Raw genomic sequence first — 13,943 nt, forward strand, 5'->3', positions numbered from 1 at the left:
ATCATCTGATTGAAGAAGTACAATCATCATGGAAAAAAGTTAACATTATAATCTATTAATTAAATCTGAAAGTGCACTTTCTTGTCAGAAACACTAGCTAAATTGGCCAATTGTCTCATGTTATCCTGGACTACTGCAGGACCTAAACACCCCTTTAATATCAGTTCCCCTGTTAATAATAGCACCTGAGTTTGTTTTTAATTCCTGCCAGCAGACTGAGATTAAATTATTTTTCTTGCACTGTGATAGTATGGAGCTTGCTACACCCATTTTGAGCAAGTCAGATATTTACCTACTTTATTTATTTATCATTATTTAACATTTATATTGTTTATACTCATTCACTTTCCCAAGAATTGAAGTTTATAGCTCTTTCCAGTCTATTGTACTTGGGAAAGAGCACCTATCAAAATCTGTGAAAACCACATTATTAATAAATAGTGTTTTTCCAGGAATTTTGCTTCTATAGTTTTACTGTATCTTTAGTCTGGTTTTAATCTGATTTCTTTTCTTCCAGGAACTTGCATGAATTATGGGATACTTAGCAGATGTTCTCTATACTAACCTGGCCTATTTTAGGAGAACAAAAGTAGCAATCCAATAACTATGTACATATACCTAATAAATTACATGAAGTAGATAGGAAAACTGCTGTACATGAACAGATACGACCTTATAGCAGGTGTTAGATCCCCTGTAGGTTTTCATTTTACTATAGAGTTAAACAAAAATTTGGCAAATTCAGGGTTTCTTAAATTCCCAGAAACACACAGAAGTCTAATTTCTGAGGGACCAGTGCAATGGTATTTTAAGTTAAAGAAAATGGGAGCATGTGCCTTTCCAAACCCACTCCAAAACAATGTTGAACACTATGGCCCAAAGGCTGCAATGAGCCCCACCTGAGCACAGGCACCTGGCCCCAGGAAGCTCATTGCAGGACCTGGCTCTCTATTATTATTTTTTGTTGGAGTTAAATCTAGGAACCAATATCAAGATAAAGTCCCTCTTGTATAAGGTTTTTGCACACCCATAGAATGACACAGTCCCTGCTCTGGAGCTTTGATGCTTCAAAATGAGATGTAACTGCTGGCTTTAGCTCCTGTGAGCAGCACACCTGAACTCATTCGGATCTTGATTTCAACAGGGCTCTGCACAGACACATCCCTACACACTGGTCTGGATGCAGAAGCCAGGCTTCAAACATTTTTTATAACCATTTGGAGATGCGCCGAACTTCCCAGAGTGGATCCCTGCACAGGGAATATGGGGGCAAAATATTTATTTTTACCTCTGAGGGAAATCCTCCAGGGGTGTGTGAAAGCACACACCTGATTCTGGTCTACTCTTCTGCCTAGTTCTCTCACTACTGTTCACAGTTGTTGACCTTACCCTTTCTCCAGCTCTTGCTCAGCCAAATCTTCCTCTTGTGCTGGCAGGGGAGGAGAGTGAAGCTCAGGGTACAAGTAGCAGCTCTGTTTTCCTCATGGGTGGGCTCAGCCCCTCTGCATACTAGCCCTGAAAAACCTGGGTTCTACTCCCCGCATGGACTTCCTCTATGACCTCAGGTCAGTGCCTTAAAGAGAGTTTCAAAACTTTTTAGGCACCCAAAGATGCATTTAGTGGGGTTTACGAAGCACCTAGCTTTCTAGAAACTTCTGAAAATCCCACTAGGTGCCTAAATACCTTTGAAAATCTGCCCTTTAGTCAGTGTGTGCTTCAGTTTCCTATCTGTACAATGGGGATAACAGCAGTGTTCTACCTCACCAAGGGGCTGTGAGGAGAAATAGGTTAGACCTTGTGATGCACCCAGCCGCCATGGTCATGGGGCCACATAAGTACTGCAGGTTGACTGGGACCTTCTCTGTACCACTGCTATCCCTTCCCTGGGTTTTGGCCTCTTCTTTTCACCTAACTCCCCAAACCTCCCCCTTTTCTGGCTCAGAGGGCTTGGCTGTATTTCTTCTGAGTCCCCTGTGTTCTCTCTGAAACGCCCCCTCCTCCCCCCGCCGCTTTTAATCACCAGCCCTTTCTTATCTTAATCACCCTGCCTGTCTGTAAACAAAATACTGACTCCCTGCCCCAGGGCAGGTCTCCCCTGACCTCTAGCTTGGAGCTCACACACCTCCCTACAAACCGGGGGCGGTTTTCACGTCCCCCCGCCTGCGGCACGTGTTCTTGGAGCCCCCCACCAGTCTGCAGCGCCCCGCCTCTCGGTGCCGCGGCTGCTGGCTGCAGGCTCTGGGCAGGCAGTCAGCGCAGGGGCTCCTTTGGGCAGCCGCAGACGCGCGTCCCAGCAGGACCAGTAGCTGCTGCTCCGCTTCCAGCCTGCCTCCTCCGGCGCCCCGCGATGGAGCAGCCCGCCCGCCAGGAGCGCCAGCTGCAGAGCCCTGCTCACCAGGTACCACGGGGAAGTTCGGGTCAGTGTCGCTGAGTCCTCCCCCATTTCTTTGCCGGGTGGAGACAGGCAGTGCCTTTAGCTTAGCCTCCCGCAGACCAGAATTTGCGGGGAGTGTTTAAAATTGCTCGCTCTTGGAGACGCAGAACTGGAGGGGTACGGGCGGCGTGGGGGCGAGGGGTATTACATGCAACATGCTCATTCCCAACGCTTTGAAATCCTCCTATTATTGCCTGGCCTGGGAGCTCCGTATCTGACATCTAACTCTTTCCTTGGTGTGGAGAGAGGAAACGAACCCAAGCCTGCCCTTCACCCAGCTACATTTCACTTTTAGAAAGTCTTTCAATTATTTGTTTAAAGCACTTTTCTGCATTTACTATGAACAAACTTTAAGACACGAAATAAGCTTTCCAAAACTTTCCAGAAAGTGTACGAGTTCAGGCACGATCTACGCGTTCACCTTTGTGATTAAGGATTGGGAAAAGACTGTCAATGTCAATATTTAATTAGCTGTAGGCTTCACCAAACAGCTGTCTTAGTGCAAATGATGCTAGGAGAGGTGGTTAGACAAATAAAATGGAAAGGGGAAAAGCTATGAAAATCGTTGCTAGCAACAGAACTGTTGGTAAATAGACTTTCAAAGTCTTCAGTGGGCAGTCACCAGAAATAACTGCTCCTGGTAATCTCTCTTCGTCTCACTGGCTCCACATGAGCAATATAGAGAACGGGGAAAGATAAAACAGCAGCAGAAGTCAGGCAGCCTGAGATTTAATCCTGACTCCTCCCTCCACGCCGCAATTTACGCTTCTTTTGTCACTTGGAACAGTTCACAGGAGATGTGGGTGCTCGATGCGCCTGAAGATCAGTCCCTTAATGACCCCGAGCCTTTGTTTTTCACATGAAAATCAAAGGGGAGCAAGTTCATTAAAGATTCTAACTCTGCTGAAGTAGTGGGCACTTTAGAAACATGTATATAGAGAAGATGATGAACTCTGAGATCCTCATATGGAAGGTGCTATAATAGAACAAAGTATTATAATTGTTATTAGATAATTTGTGAAGAATCCCAAGGCAAGAATAAATTCCCATTTTATCCAACATGAAAATGCATGACATGTGGTAAGCATGTGATCAGAATAAACTAGGGTTATCAAACTATTTTTAAAAAATCATGATTAATCACACAATTAATCACGCTGTTAAATAATAATAGAATACCATTTATTTAAATTTTTTGGATGTTTTCCACATATACGGATTTCAGTTACAACACTGAATACAAAGTGTACAGTGTTAACTTTATATTTATTTTTCATTACAAATATTTGTACTGTAAAAAAATATTTTAATTAATCTAATACAAGTACTGTAGTTTATCCTCTTTATCATGAAAGTTGAACTTACAAATGTAGAATTATGTATAAGAAGTAACTGCATTCAAAAATAAAACAGTGTAAAATTTTAGAGCCTACAAGTCCACTTAGAGAAAAGTACCATGCAGATGCCTATTCTCACTTTCAGGTAGGGTGACCACATGTCCCATTATTATTGGAACCATCCTGATATTAGGGGCTTTGTCTTATATAGGCAACTATTTTTTGAGTTAATAGTGTGAGTTAACTGCCCTAAAATAAACTGTTAATTTAATATACTACATACTGCTGTATCTGACACAAATTGATAACCTTAAAGAATCAGATTTTTTGGATGTATATCTCTTAACATGGGCTTTTACTCTCCTATGTGTACCAAATACAGTCTAGCATTCCAATGATTTTTGAGATGTTTTATTGATACTGTTGCTAAGACTGAAGGCCAGTTCTGCAACAGTAGAAGTGTTTAAAAGGGTCACGTCCAGGCTAGACCACTCATTTTCACAAAGCTTGAATATAAGGATTTATATTTAATGGATGCTTTTTCAGTCTGACCACAAAGTCACTTGTTCTAAAGACTAGGTAGAAATCTGTATTTTGCATATTAGGCAGTGATCCAGAAATGAGACAAAGTAAGAATGAGTTTCTGATCTGTATAGTACAATTTTTTGAGTAAGCAAAAAATATTTTTGGTCAAAGAAATGATAGATTGCAAAGAATGACGCAAATATCTAATGTGAAGGAGAGAGCCTAAATTGTTCCAGTCCAGTGGAATTGCTGATGATGTACACTGCTGTCATCAGCAGGCAACTTTGAAGAATTCCATGTAGCTACTTAATTCTGTTGTGATGCTCTTACATGCTTGTCAGATGATGGCACTGCACAGATTCCTATGAAGTAAATCGATTTTTGGTTTATCAGTCATATTTAACTTTTTTTCCAGCAATGTTGGCTACAGGCATCTGAGTTGAATTATTTTTGTAGTGCCTCGTATGTAAGGCTAAGATTTAGTCATGGGCATTTTTAGTAAAAGTCATGGAGAGGTCACGGGTGATAAACAAAAATTCATGGCCCATGACCTGTCCATGACTTGTACTATATACCCCTGACTAAATCTTTGGTTTTCTCGGGGGCTCCAGCTGCTGTTCTGGAGGGGGGCCTCTGGGGTGCCCGTTGGTCCTGGGGGTGAGGGCGGCCCCACCGGCTTGAGACTGCCATGCTGCTGCTGCTGGCGGGGGTGGCCTGGGACCACCGTAACCGCTGCTGGCCAGGGAGGCCTAGGACCTGTCCATGACAGGTTGCAGGGGGGCTGGTGCAGCTGGCCCTGGAGTCACCCAAGCTGCTTGGACAACCCTGGGGTCAGTCGCACCTGGTGGCTGTGGAAGTCACGGAGGTCCCAGAAAATCATGGAATCTATGACTTCTGTGGCAGACTTGAAGCCTTACTCATATATATATTTAGCAAGCTCCTACCTCTCTGAGATGGTGATTTCAGTATCATGGTGTATACAAGCTAAATCATCATACTTTAATTCTGATTTGCCATTTTCTTCATTAAATCTATGTTCCTCCTTTTAATTACATATCACTGCATTTATTGACCTCCTGGTTGATGGAACTATATTTCCCTGACCAGTGTATTGCCTCTCTAAGGCCACGTCCAGACTACCCGCCATATCGGCGGGTTAAAATCGATTGCTCAGGGATCGATATATCGCATCTAATCTAGACGCGATATATTGATCCCCGAGCGCACTTATATCGATTCCGGAACTCCATCAACCCCAACGGAGTTCCGGAATCGACACGGAGAGCCAGGAACATCGATCCCGCGCGGTGTGGACGGGTGAGTAATCCGATCTTAGATATTCGACTTCAGCTACGTTATTCACGTAGCTGAAGTTGCGTATCTAAGATTGATTTCCCCCCCCTAGTGTGGACCAGCCAAATGAGAAGGGTGTGCTTAGAGTAAGATGAACCTTTTTCCCTTTCCTACCCATCTAGAGGCTGAGAACATAATCTCTGCAAAACTTCTAGCTATTGCAGTGGGAGGCTAAGCTTTGCCTTGAATTTGGGTCTTTCACATGGTGGTTTACTGGGGCAGGCCAATTTTATTAATATCAGTTAGCTATTCACTGTGGTCTAAAACTTTAGCTGAGAAAGAAATTATTTGTTAGAAGCAGAAAAAAGTCAGCACTGGACCCTTGAGTCGGCACTTCTTCAGATCCTTGTATACTCTGATTTTGGATCAGCCCGAGAACCAAAATCAGAGGGATGGATTCAATTCCAAGAATTCAAATCAGAAGTGGTTTATTTTCTACTGCTTGGTCAGATGTGGCTGAAATCTTGGAAGAATACCTGATCGATCCCATTTCATCCTTTGGGGGCCAAAATCTCACTGAGAACAGCTCTTTGGCCATCATCCTCTGAAGCTTATGTGAAGCTGATACCTAGTCAGAACAAAACAAGCTGCAGAAGATTGATAAAGGATACTTCTGTAACTTAGTAAGACTCAAAACATGCCTGACATAATTGTTCTCTGCTGGTCTAATATGTTTTTGTATAACGCTAATATTCTCTTATGGGAATAGATAGAAACAGATGACAGAACAGCCTTGGTTTGTAAACCTAGGATTAAAGGAGGAAACAGTGATCTCCCATCAGCTGGTTTTAATGTTGTCAACTCTATCATAGGATCGGGAATAATAGGTAAATACACTTTTTTTCACTTTAATCTAATCACCTTTTCATATATGTATAAATCTCCAGTTGAGAAAAAACATGTTTTTCACACATATTACTTTACTGCTATGACTATGGTATTATTATAATGTATTTGTATTGTGAGAACACTACATGTGCCAATTGAGATCAGAGGCCCCATTGTGTTGAATAATGTGCAACCTTGTTAGCAGACCCAGCAGAGAGATGAAGTACTGTTTGGACTTAAGAACTGAACTACCCTTTGCCCTCAGAAATGATCCCTCTGAAGTAAGTCTGATGTACACATATAGGACAGTGCTGAGCAACTTTAAACTGTTTGCTCCTGTTTTGGAACTAAATAATAGACTTTTTTTTAAACATACTGCTTCCTTTACAACGAGATCACCACAAATAAATAGCAAGTATTTAAAAAGGCTTTTCTCTAATCTTTTCTTTGTTTCATTATTCACAGGATTGCCTTATTCTATGAAGGAAGCTGGTTTTCCATTAGGAGTATTGCTTTTAGTTGGTGTTGCCTATATCACAGGTACCATGAAAGTGGTTGCTCTATTAAAGTGAAAATGTAACTAGTCTTGCAAAAATTAGTCTCAGTTGAACTTCATAACAACTAAATAATAATGTCTGTGAATTAAAATTTTATATTAAAGGAAGAGGTTTTTTTGTTTTTGTTTTTTTTACTTACCTCATTAATCTTCTGAGCAGATTAGCAAGAGTGGAGAATTATGCTGTACATTATTTAAAGCTGCTTATTTTGGGAGATTCATTATGGGGGAAGTCTAGTTTCTTACACTAGAGTACGATATTAGTGTGAGATATAAATAAGGGTTATTCTTACAAATCACTTGTTTGTATTAAAAAGTTTTGATGTATATAAGGTCCTGATCCTCAAGTGAGTTGTACGCCATTTGTGTTCCAAATTCACAACATAGATTGAAACTAATATGTTTAATAAGTTATATGATAATTTCAACAAAAATTGACCTAAATTCCTTTAGGTTTCATTCATTAAAGGGCTAAATTGCAGAGTCTCATGGTAAGCATTTACTTACCTAAGTAAACTCCATTGACTTCAATGGGACTCTTTTTGTAAGTTCTTCTCCATGTGAATAAGCCTTGTGACCAGCCTTTTTAACCTGATCCCCAAACATGCTGTGGCACATAAATTTAAGTGGATAAAGGAATCTTTAAAATATTTAGGAATAAATATTGTGGAGAAACAAAAATCTTTTTAAGACAAATTACCTTCTAACATGGAATAAAATAATAAGACTTGGAGGAGTGGAACAAATACAAAATTTCTTGGATAGTAGGGTTGTCTAGGTGAAGATGAAGTTACTGTCCACCCAAAGTTTTTATTTTTGTTTCAGTTCATCCTTCTTGGTATCTTTGATACACCACTAAAACATGGCAGGATTCACTACTAAAATTCATATGGAAACATAAAACACAAAGGATGAGTTCTAAAGTTCTGTATAAAACTACAAAATTGAATGGATTTGTTTCCTCTAATTTGGCTTATTATAATTATGCATCACAGTTAAAAGATGCAATCAACCAGGTTAACAATAGACAATCCAAACACTGGGTAAACCTCAAACAAAACTGGAGCCCAAATATAACTATTCATAATAATTGTTGAATTAAACAGAAATTTAAGTCATCCCCAAAATATCACCCATTCATCCAGGCCATCTTAAAAGCTTTGGACAAATTTTTAAAATTCCTGTAGCAAAGGCTGTCTCCCTAGCTATTTTCATTAATAATCAGGTATTTATCCATAGGAAATATCAAAAGAACTATTTGTTGTAGGTAAGAGTTGAGACTACTCAATTCAGACACCTGTTTATGGGTCCTGATTTGAAATCATACCAAGAGACTGAATAGTATTCTCATGGTAGGGAAAAGACCTTGGAAAACTCTGTAACAACAACATTTGGTGACTCCCACCATAACAATATCATCTCAGAGGTCAGTGGCCCAAATTTAGTAGTTTGAGTCTGAATCTTTTCCCTATTCCGCTGTGCAAAGGGAGCAGAAACCTACCCACAATTCTCAGCTGGCAAAGCAGTGGCAGACAGTTGAGAAGGCATAGGGATGGAACTGATTTAGACTGAAGGTGTGACTCCATTTATAATCAAATACAAATTTTCTTCTTTCTATAGTCACCCTTAAGGGTCACAACTTAAAGATTCAAATGCTGCAGGAAGGACACCACTATTCTACCTGGAAGTGGTTTATTTTTCTTTTTTCATGAATAATTCCACACATTTTGTTGCACATTTGATAACCGTAAAACAACATGCTAATATAATTCTGCCTCTAAATGGAAAATATACCACAGAATACTTTCAAGGTGGACATTATTAAATAAAAAATATTACACAAGCAGAGAGAATTGTTTAGCAAAAAGGACTGTTGTATTAAGCATACGCTGCAGGAAGACAATTTCTAACAAAAAAAATGTAAAGTTACAGACTAGTATGTATAGTAGCCGATTTTACAAGATGTTTTCTTGAATCACTACAGTGGATTGGAAGAAAAAGATAACGAGTAGTTTTTTGTAGTGTTAGTTGATAATTCTAGGATATAAATCATGATTTAATGTTCATAACTGATTTTTGGATAAGAATCCAAAAGGCCTGTAGCAGGCTCATCAACTTCTATATGGGATGTAACCACTACAAGAGAGGGAGAAAGAATCATCCTGAATGAGGGTGAGTTACACACTCCCTAGGCAGGGAAGCTCGTCCTCATGTGGAAACCCTGAGACCCATGGGGTCCCAGACACAATTCTCTTTGGATTCTCAGGGATCTCTGACAGTCGGGATGCCACAACCATAGGCCTGCAAATCCCTCTCTTTCCAGAGGATGATCACTGGGAATATGCACACACTGAACCATAATGTTTTCCTTTCTCTTCCCCTTCCTGTTCACTATAGTTGCTTCAGTTAATGATTGCTTTCTTTGCTTTTTTTTTTAAATACTTTGAAAACTATTTCTTCAGAACAGATGTAGAAAAATTAAGATCTTAAATATTATGTTCATATTATTTTAACAGATTATTCCATTATATTACTGATTAAAGGAGGAAACCTCTCTGGTACAAACAGCTACCAAGAACTGGTCAATAAATCGTATGGTTTTATAGGATACCTAATTCTCTCAACACTACAGTTTTTATATCCATTTATTGGTAAGATCACTATCCATTTTGTAAACTTATAATTAACTATCCTTTTTGAATTACCAGTGGGAGACACTGTTGAAGTTAAAAATACTTAAAAATGGATTCATGAAAAGAGTTAGTTTGTATTTCATTATTTTGGCAAGGAAATGGAAATATTACCTATCCTTAGGCAATTTTTTCATGACTCTCACAAAAAACCCAAGAAAACAAATCCTTTAATAAACATCTTTATAGACCAACGAAAAGCTTCAGAGTTTGTCTTGTAATATTTGCTTACTTGAAATAAGAAAACTTTCTAGCGTGTATATAATCAGGTTATCATATACATTCTAAAGAGTGAAATCCTGGCTCTGTTGAAGTCACTGGCCACACTTCCATTGACTTCAATAGGGCCAGGATTTCACCCTAGTTATACTTGAACCTTGTGCTTTCAAGAGCCAGTGATAGGTCCGGGTGTGCTGGAAAGAACACATATGTGAGACTACTGCTTTGATATTTGGTTCTTTTATCATTTTTTTTTTAATGTAAAAATCTGTTCTGTTGACCATGGCCATGATTTTTCCAAAGTAAGTAGTAATTTCAAGTGCTTCAATTTTTGGGTGTTCCACATGAGGTACATTAAAGGGGCCTGAAATCCACAGAGTGGGTGATCGGCCCTTTCTGGAAATCAGGCCACTTTAAGGTGTCAAGTTGGGCATTCAAATGTAGAGACACCCAGAATCACTAGTTACTTTGGAAAACTTTGTCCCATAATCTTTCTGTATGGAAAATAATAGTTGCTTTATCAGACAAAATAGAGGAGGATAATAAAGACCATGGACCTAACCTGCAAAGACTCGGTAACTTAAGCAAATGTCTATCAGTAGTAAAGTTCAGTATATGCATAAGTGTTTATAGGATTTGTGTGTATATAAACGAATGGAGATAGGGTAATAAAGACCACGTATATTTTTTTTACACCTATATGTGTGTATTTTTTTCTAGTTCAGAAATGTGTGTGTGTAAATTTGGACCCCAATCCTTCAGTTCTTATTCAGGTTCCTAATGAAGTCAATGGAAGCCTAAATGAGGAGCCCTGTATTTTAGTTTCCTTTTTGGATTATCGTTTTTAGTCCCTCTGCCATTATACTGGACAGAGTTCAGTGACTCTGAACTAGAGCTAGGGAATCTTTAACTTACTGCCTCTATCCGACTCTCACTTATCTAGACAGACATCACTACATAGTGTATAGCACCTGCCATTTAAAATGTACGTCTATGTAAGAGCTACTTGAAGTAATCTTGATATCTTCTCATCTTTAAATCTGAGACACTGTGGAACTGGATCTCTGCAGATGGACAAATGTTCAGTTTTAGTGGCACCCACTTGTAAAATCGACTACTGTTCTTGAACAAGTACGGACAATAGCTGATTTTACAAGTTACAGTATGTGGTGATACAGACCCATGCATTTAACATCCCATGGGATTAGCTATAAAGATAAAACAAGAACTGTTGAATGCACATAATTTGTTTTTTCTAATAGAAACTAGAAGTTGAAAGTGGTCTGACTGTCCGTGAATCACTGCTGAAAGCAGAGGCAATTATAAAAGCCTTTTTGTTCCTTTTGAAGTAAGTGTCTTGGGCACAAAATTCAACAGTCTTGCTCATCTGACTGGGTCCCTTTCAAGTTCTCATGTCTGTTACTTAATGCTCCCAGTTTTGCTTTTATAACTCTTGATTTAACTTTTAAAACAAATGTGAAAGGATGCTGTGAAGAGCAGCTAAATGCAGCAGGGAGATCAGAAAACCAGCCAAAAAAAGAAGCAGCCAGGATGTGGGACAAGGGTTTCAGCTGAATGCAATCTAAAAGTCTGTATTATATGTTTGGGTCTTTATATCTTATCTGATGTGTATTAAAACAATCTTTCTTTTTTAAAGCCATGATTAGTTACAACATAATAACAGGAGACACTTTGACTAAAGTTTTTCAAACAATTCCTGGAGGTAAGTGTTTATATATAATTTTAGGGGGTCAGATTAACTAGGTAGAGTGTCAGTCTAAAGCAGTTCTGGTCAACAATGTGTTACCTGGGCTGCAGGGGCCGGATGGCAGGGCAGCAGCAGCCTAGACCCCAACCCCAGACCTCCAGTACATGGGGCCAGGCAGCTGCCTGCCCTGGACCCCGCTGGGTGGGGCCCTCTGGGAGCCCCAGACCTCATGGGGCCAGCCAACTGCCCACCCACCATGTGAGGAGCCTCAGACCCCTGACCCTGTGGGACCCTGGTCCCTTGCCATGCGTGACAGGATGGCAGACCTGACCCGCCGCGCTGGGTGACAGGGCAGCCCAGACCCCACTGCGCTGGGCAGCTGGGATCCCAGACCCCACCACAAGGGCCCCCTTTAGCACACATAGCTGTGTGCTAATTGGGCCACATGCCGCTGCGGGTTGAGAACCACTGGTCTAAAGTAAATATGGCCCCTATTTCCTCTATGAATCCCTATTGTACAGTCCCCTAATAATCAAAAAGAACCTTATTTATATATTTTTAATGTCTACATGTGCTTCTCCTGCACTCTACAGCCCCAGTCCTGGTAGCAGATGTAGTAGATTCCTGTACCAGGTCATATGATTGCAGGGTCATGGCTTAAGCCTGTGCAGTGCATATCCTGCACTCTAGTACTTAATGGGATCAGCTATGATAATCATCCAGAACTGTTGTTGATCTGTTGATCAATGTTAGATTGTATGCAAATTATTTCTTTAACATCTCTTTAAACAGTAACATTTCTACATAGCTGAACATGTATTACAAATGTACCACTTAGGACATTCTCTAAAATGATAAATCCAAAATGTTATGGCCCTGTTGAAAGCTTTTTTGTTTTTTTTTTAAATAAAATATCCTCTGATACACGGAAAAAAATCAGACTTCCCAGCATGAGTGTTAAAACAACACAAACCTATTCAACTAAGCCAGGGGTTGGCAACCTATGGCACGCGTGCAGAAGGCGGCAGGTGAGCTGATTTTCAGTGGCACTCTCACTGCCCGGGTCCTGGCCACCAGTCCGGGAGGCTCTGCATTTTAATTTAATTTTAAATGAAGCTTCTTAAACATTTAAAAAACTTTATTTACTTATTACATACAACAATAGTTTAGTTATATATTATAGACTTATAGAAAGAGACCTTCTAAAAACGTTCAAATATATTACTGGCACGCAAAACTTTAAATTAGAGTGAATAAATGAAGACTCGGCACACCACTTCTGAAAGGTTGCCAACCCCTGAACTAAGCAAACTACCAATAATAAAACCAGGGTGCACTGTGAGCTGCACATCAAATTCTGTCCGCTGCCATATGCAAGTGTAGAGTGAATGGGCCAAGACACACTCTTGGGTTTGTTCTTGACTGACTGATTAGCCAGCTGAAACTTTGATCCTGCTTCAGACCTCGCTTTGGAGGGCTAGATTTTTCTGCTGGAGGCTATAGATGTGCAGGTAGGATGGGATTTTCAAAACCACTGAGCTTTGGCCTAACTGAGTTCTACTGAAGTCAATGGTAAAACTCTACTGATTTCAGTGGGAGTAGTTAGGCCAACATTGAGCACTTTCAAAAATCCCACCCATCACAGATGTTTATAATATAGCTACACACGAAGGGTGAGAATTTCATAGTTAGATGCACACGATACTGTACATATGTTGGCATGTGCTCAGCTTATTCTCACAAAATCCCTATGAGCATGCACTGGGCAGGTGTATCTGTCCTAAGGCCAGGTAATGCCTAACCTTGACATCTGTGGGAGTTCCCTTGATTTCAGTTTGGGGCACGGTCTAAGGTACATTGCTACTAGAATTTCAAATGTAACTTTATCTTTTCCTCACATCCATTTCTTAGAGAAATCTAAATGTGTATATATTTTTTTTACGTTTTAGTTGGTCCAGATAGCTTGCTTACTTACCGCCAAGTCATTATTCTATGTACTACCATCATCTTTACCCTGCCTATGTCTCTCTATCGTGACATAGCAAAACTGGCAAAGGTAAATCATAATGCCAATGAATATCTTGGTTCAATTATATCAAATCATTGTTTTAAATGCAGCTTATTATATTGCTAGAGAATGTCCAGTTACACTTCCAACAGTTTTTTACAGCACAATGAAGCACTTGATAGGCTAAAATCTTCCTTTGCAAAACACATCTCTGTTCTGTTCTCCCTTCTTTCGTGTATTCCCAGTTGTTTTCATTGGGATTTCATGGCATGTTTCACTGCACAT

General features: G+C 39.9%; 1 protein-coding gene across 6 annotated transcripts in view; it reads left to right on the top strand.

Annotated features, from left to right (window-relative positions):
- Window positions 1-2,094: 2,094 nt before the first annotated feature.
- The window catches only part of SLC38A11 (solute carrier family 38 member 11), a 37,645-nt gene continuing 25,796 nt past the window's right edge, over window positions 2,095-13,943 (top strand). Inside the window, exons 1-7 of one of the 6 annotated variants that reach the window (XM_030580427.1) lie at window positions 2,367-2,398; window positions 3,222-3,407; window positions 6,359-6,476; window positions 6,943-7,017; window positions 9,550-9,684; window positions 11,600-11,665; window positions 13,600-13,706. In XM_030580427.1, the coding sequence (XP_030436287.1) occupies window positions 3,363-3,407; window positions 6,359-6,476; window positions 6,943-7,017; window positions 9,550-9,684; window positions 11,600-11,665; window positions 13,600-13,706 (546 nt within the window). In that variant the 5' untranslated portion in view covers window positions 2,367-2,398; window positions 3,222-3,362. Of the gene's footprint in view, window positions 2,418-3,221; window positions 3,408-6,358; window positions 6,477-6,942; window positions 7,018-9,549; window positions 9,685-11,204; window positions 11,666-13,599; window positions 13,707-13,943 lie in introns of those variants that run through there. The other 5 variants (XM_030580426.1, XM_030580431.1, XM_030580429.1 and 2 more) reach the window with 5 other exon arrangements.

Source organism: Gopherus evgoodei, chromosome 11 (assembly GCF_007399415.2).
Source record: "Gopherus evgoodei ecotype Sinaloan lineage chromosome 11, rGopEvg1_v1.p, whole genome shotgun sequence".
Classification (NCBI taxonomy): domain Eukaryota; kingdom Metazoa; phylum Chordata; order Testudines; family Testudinidae; genus Gopherus; species Gopherus evgoodei.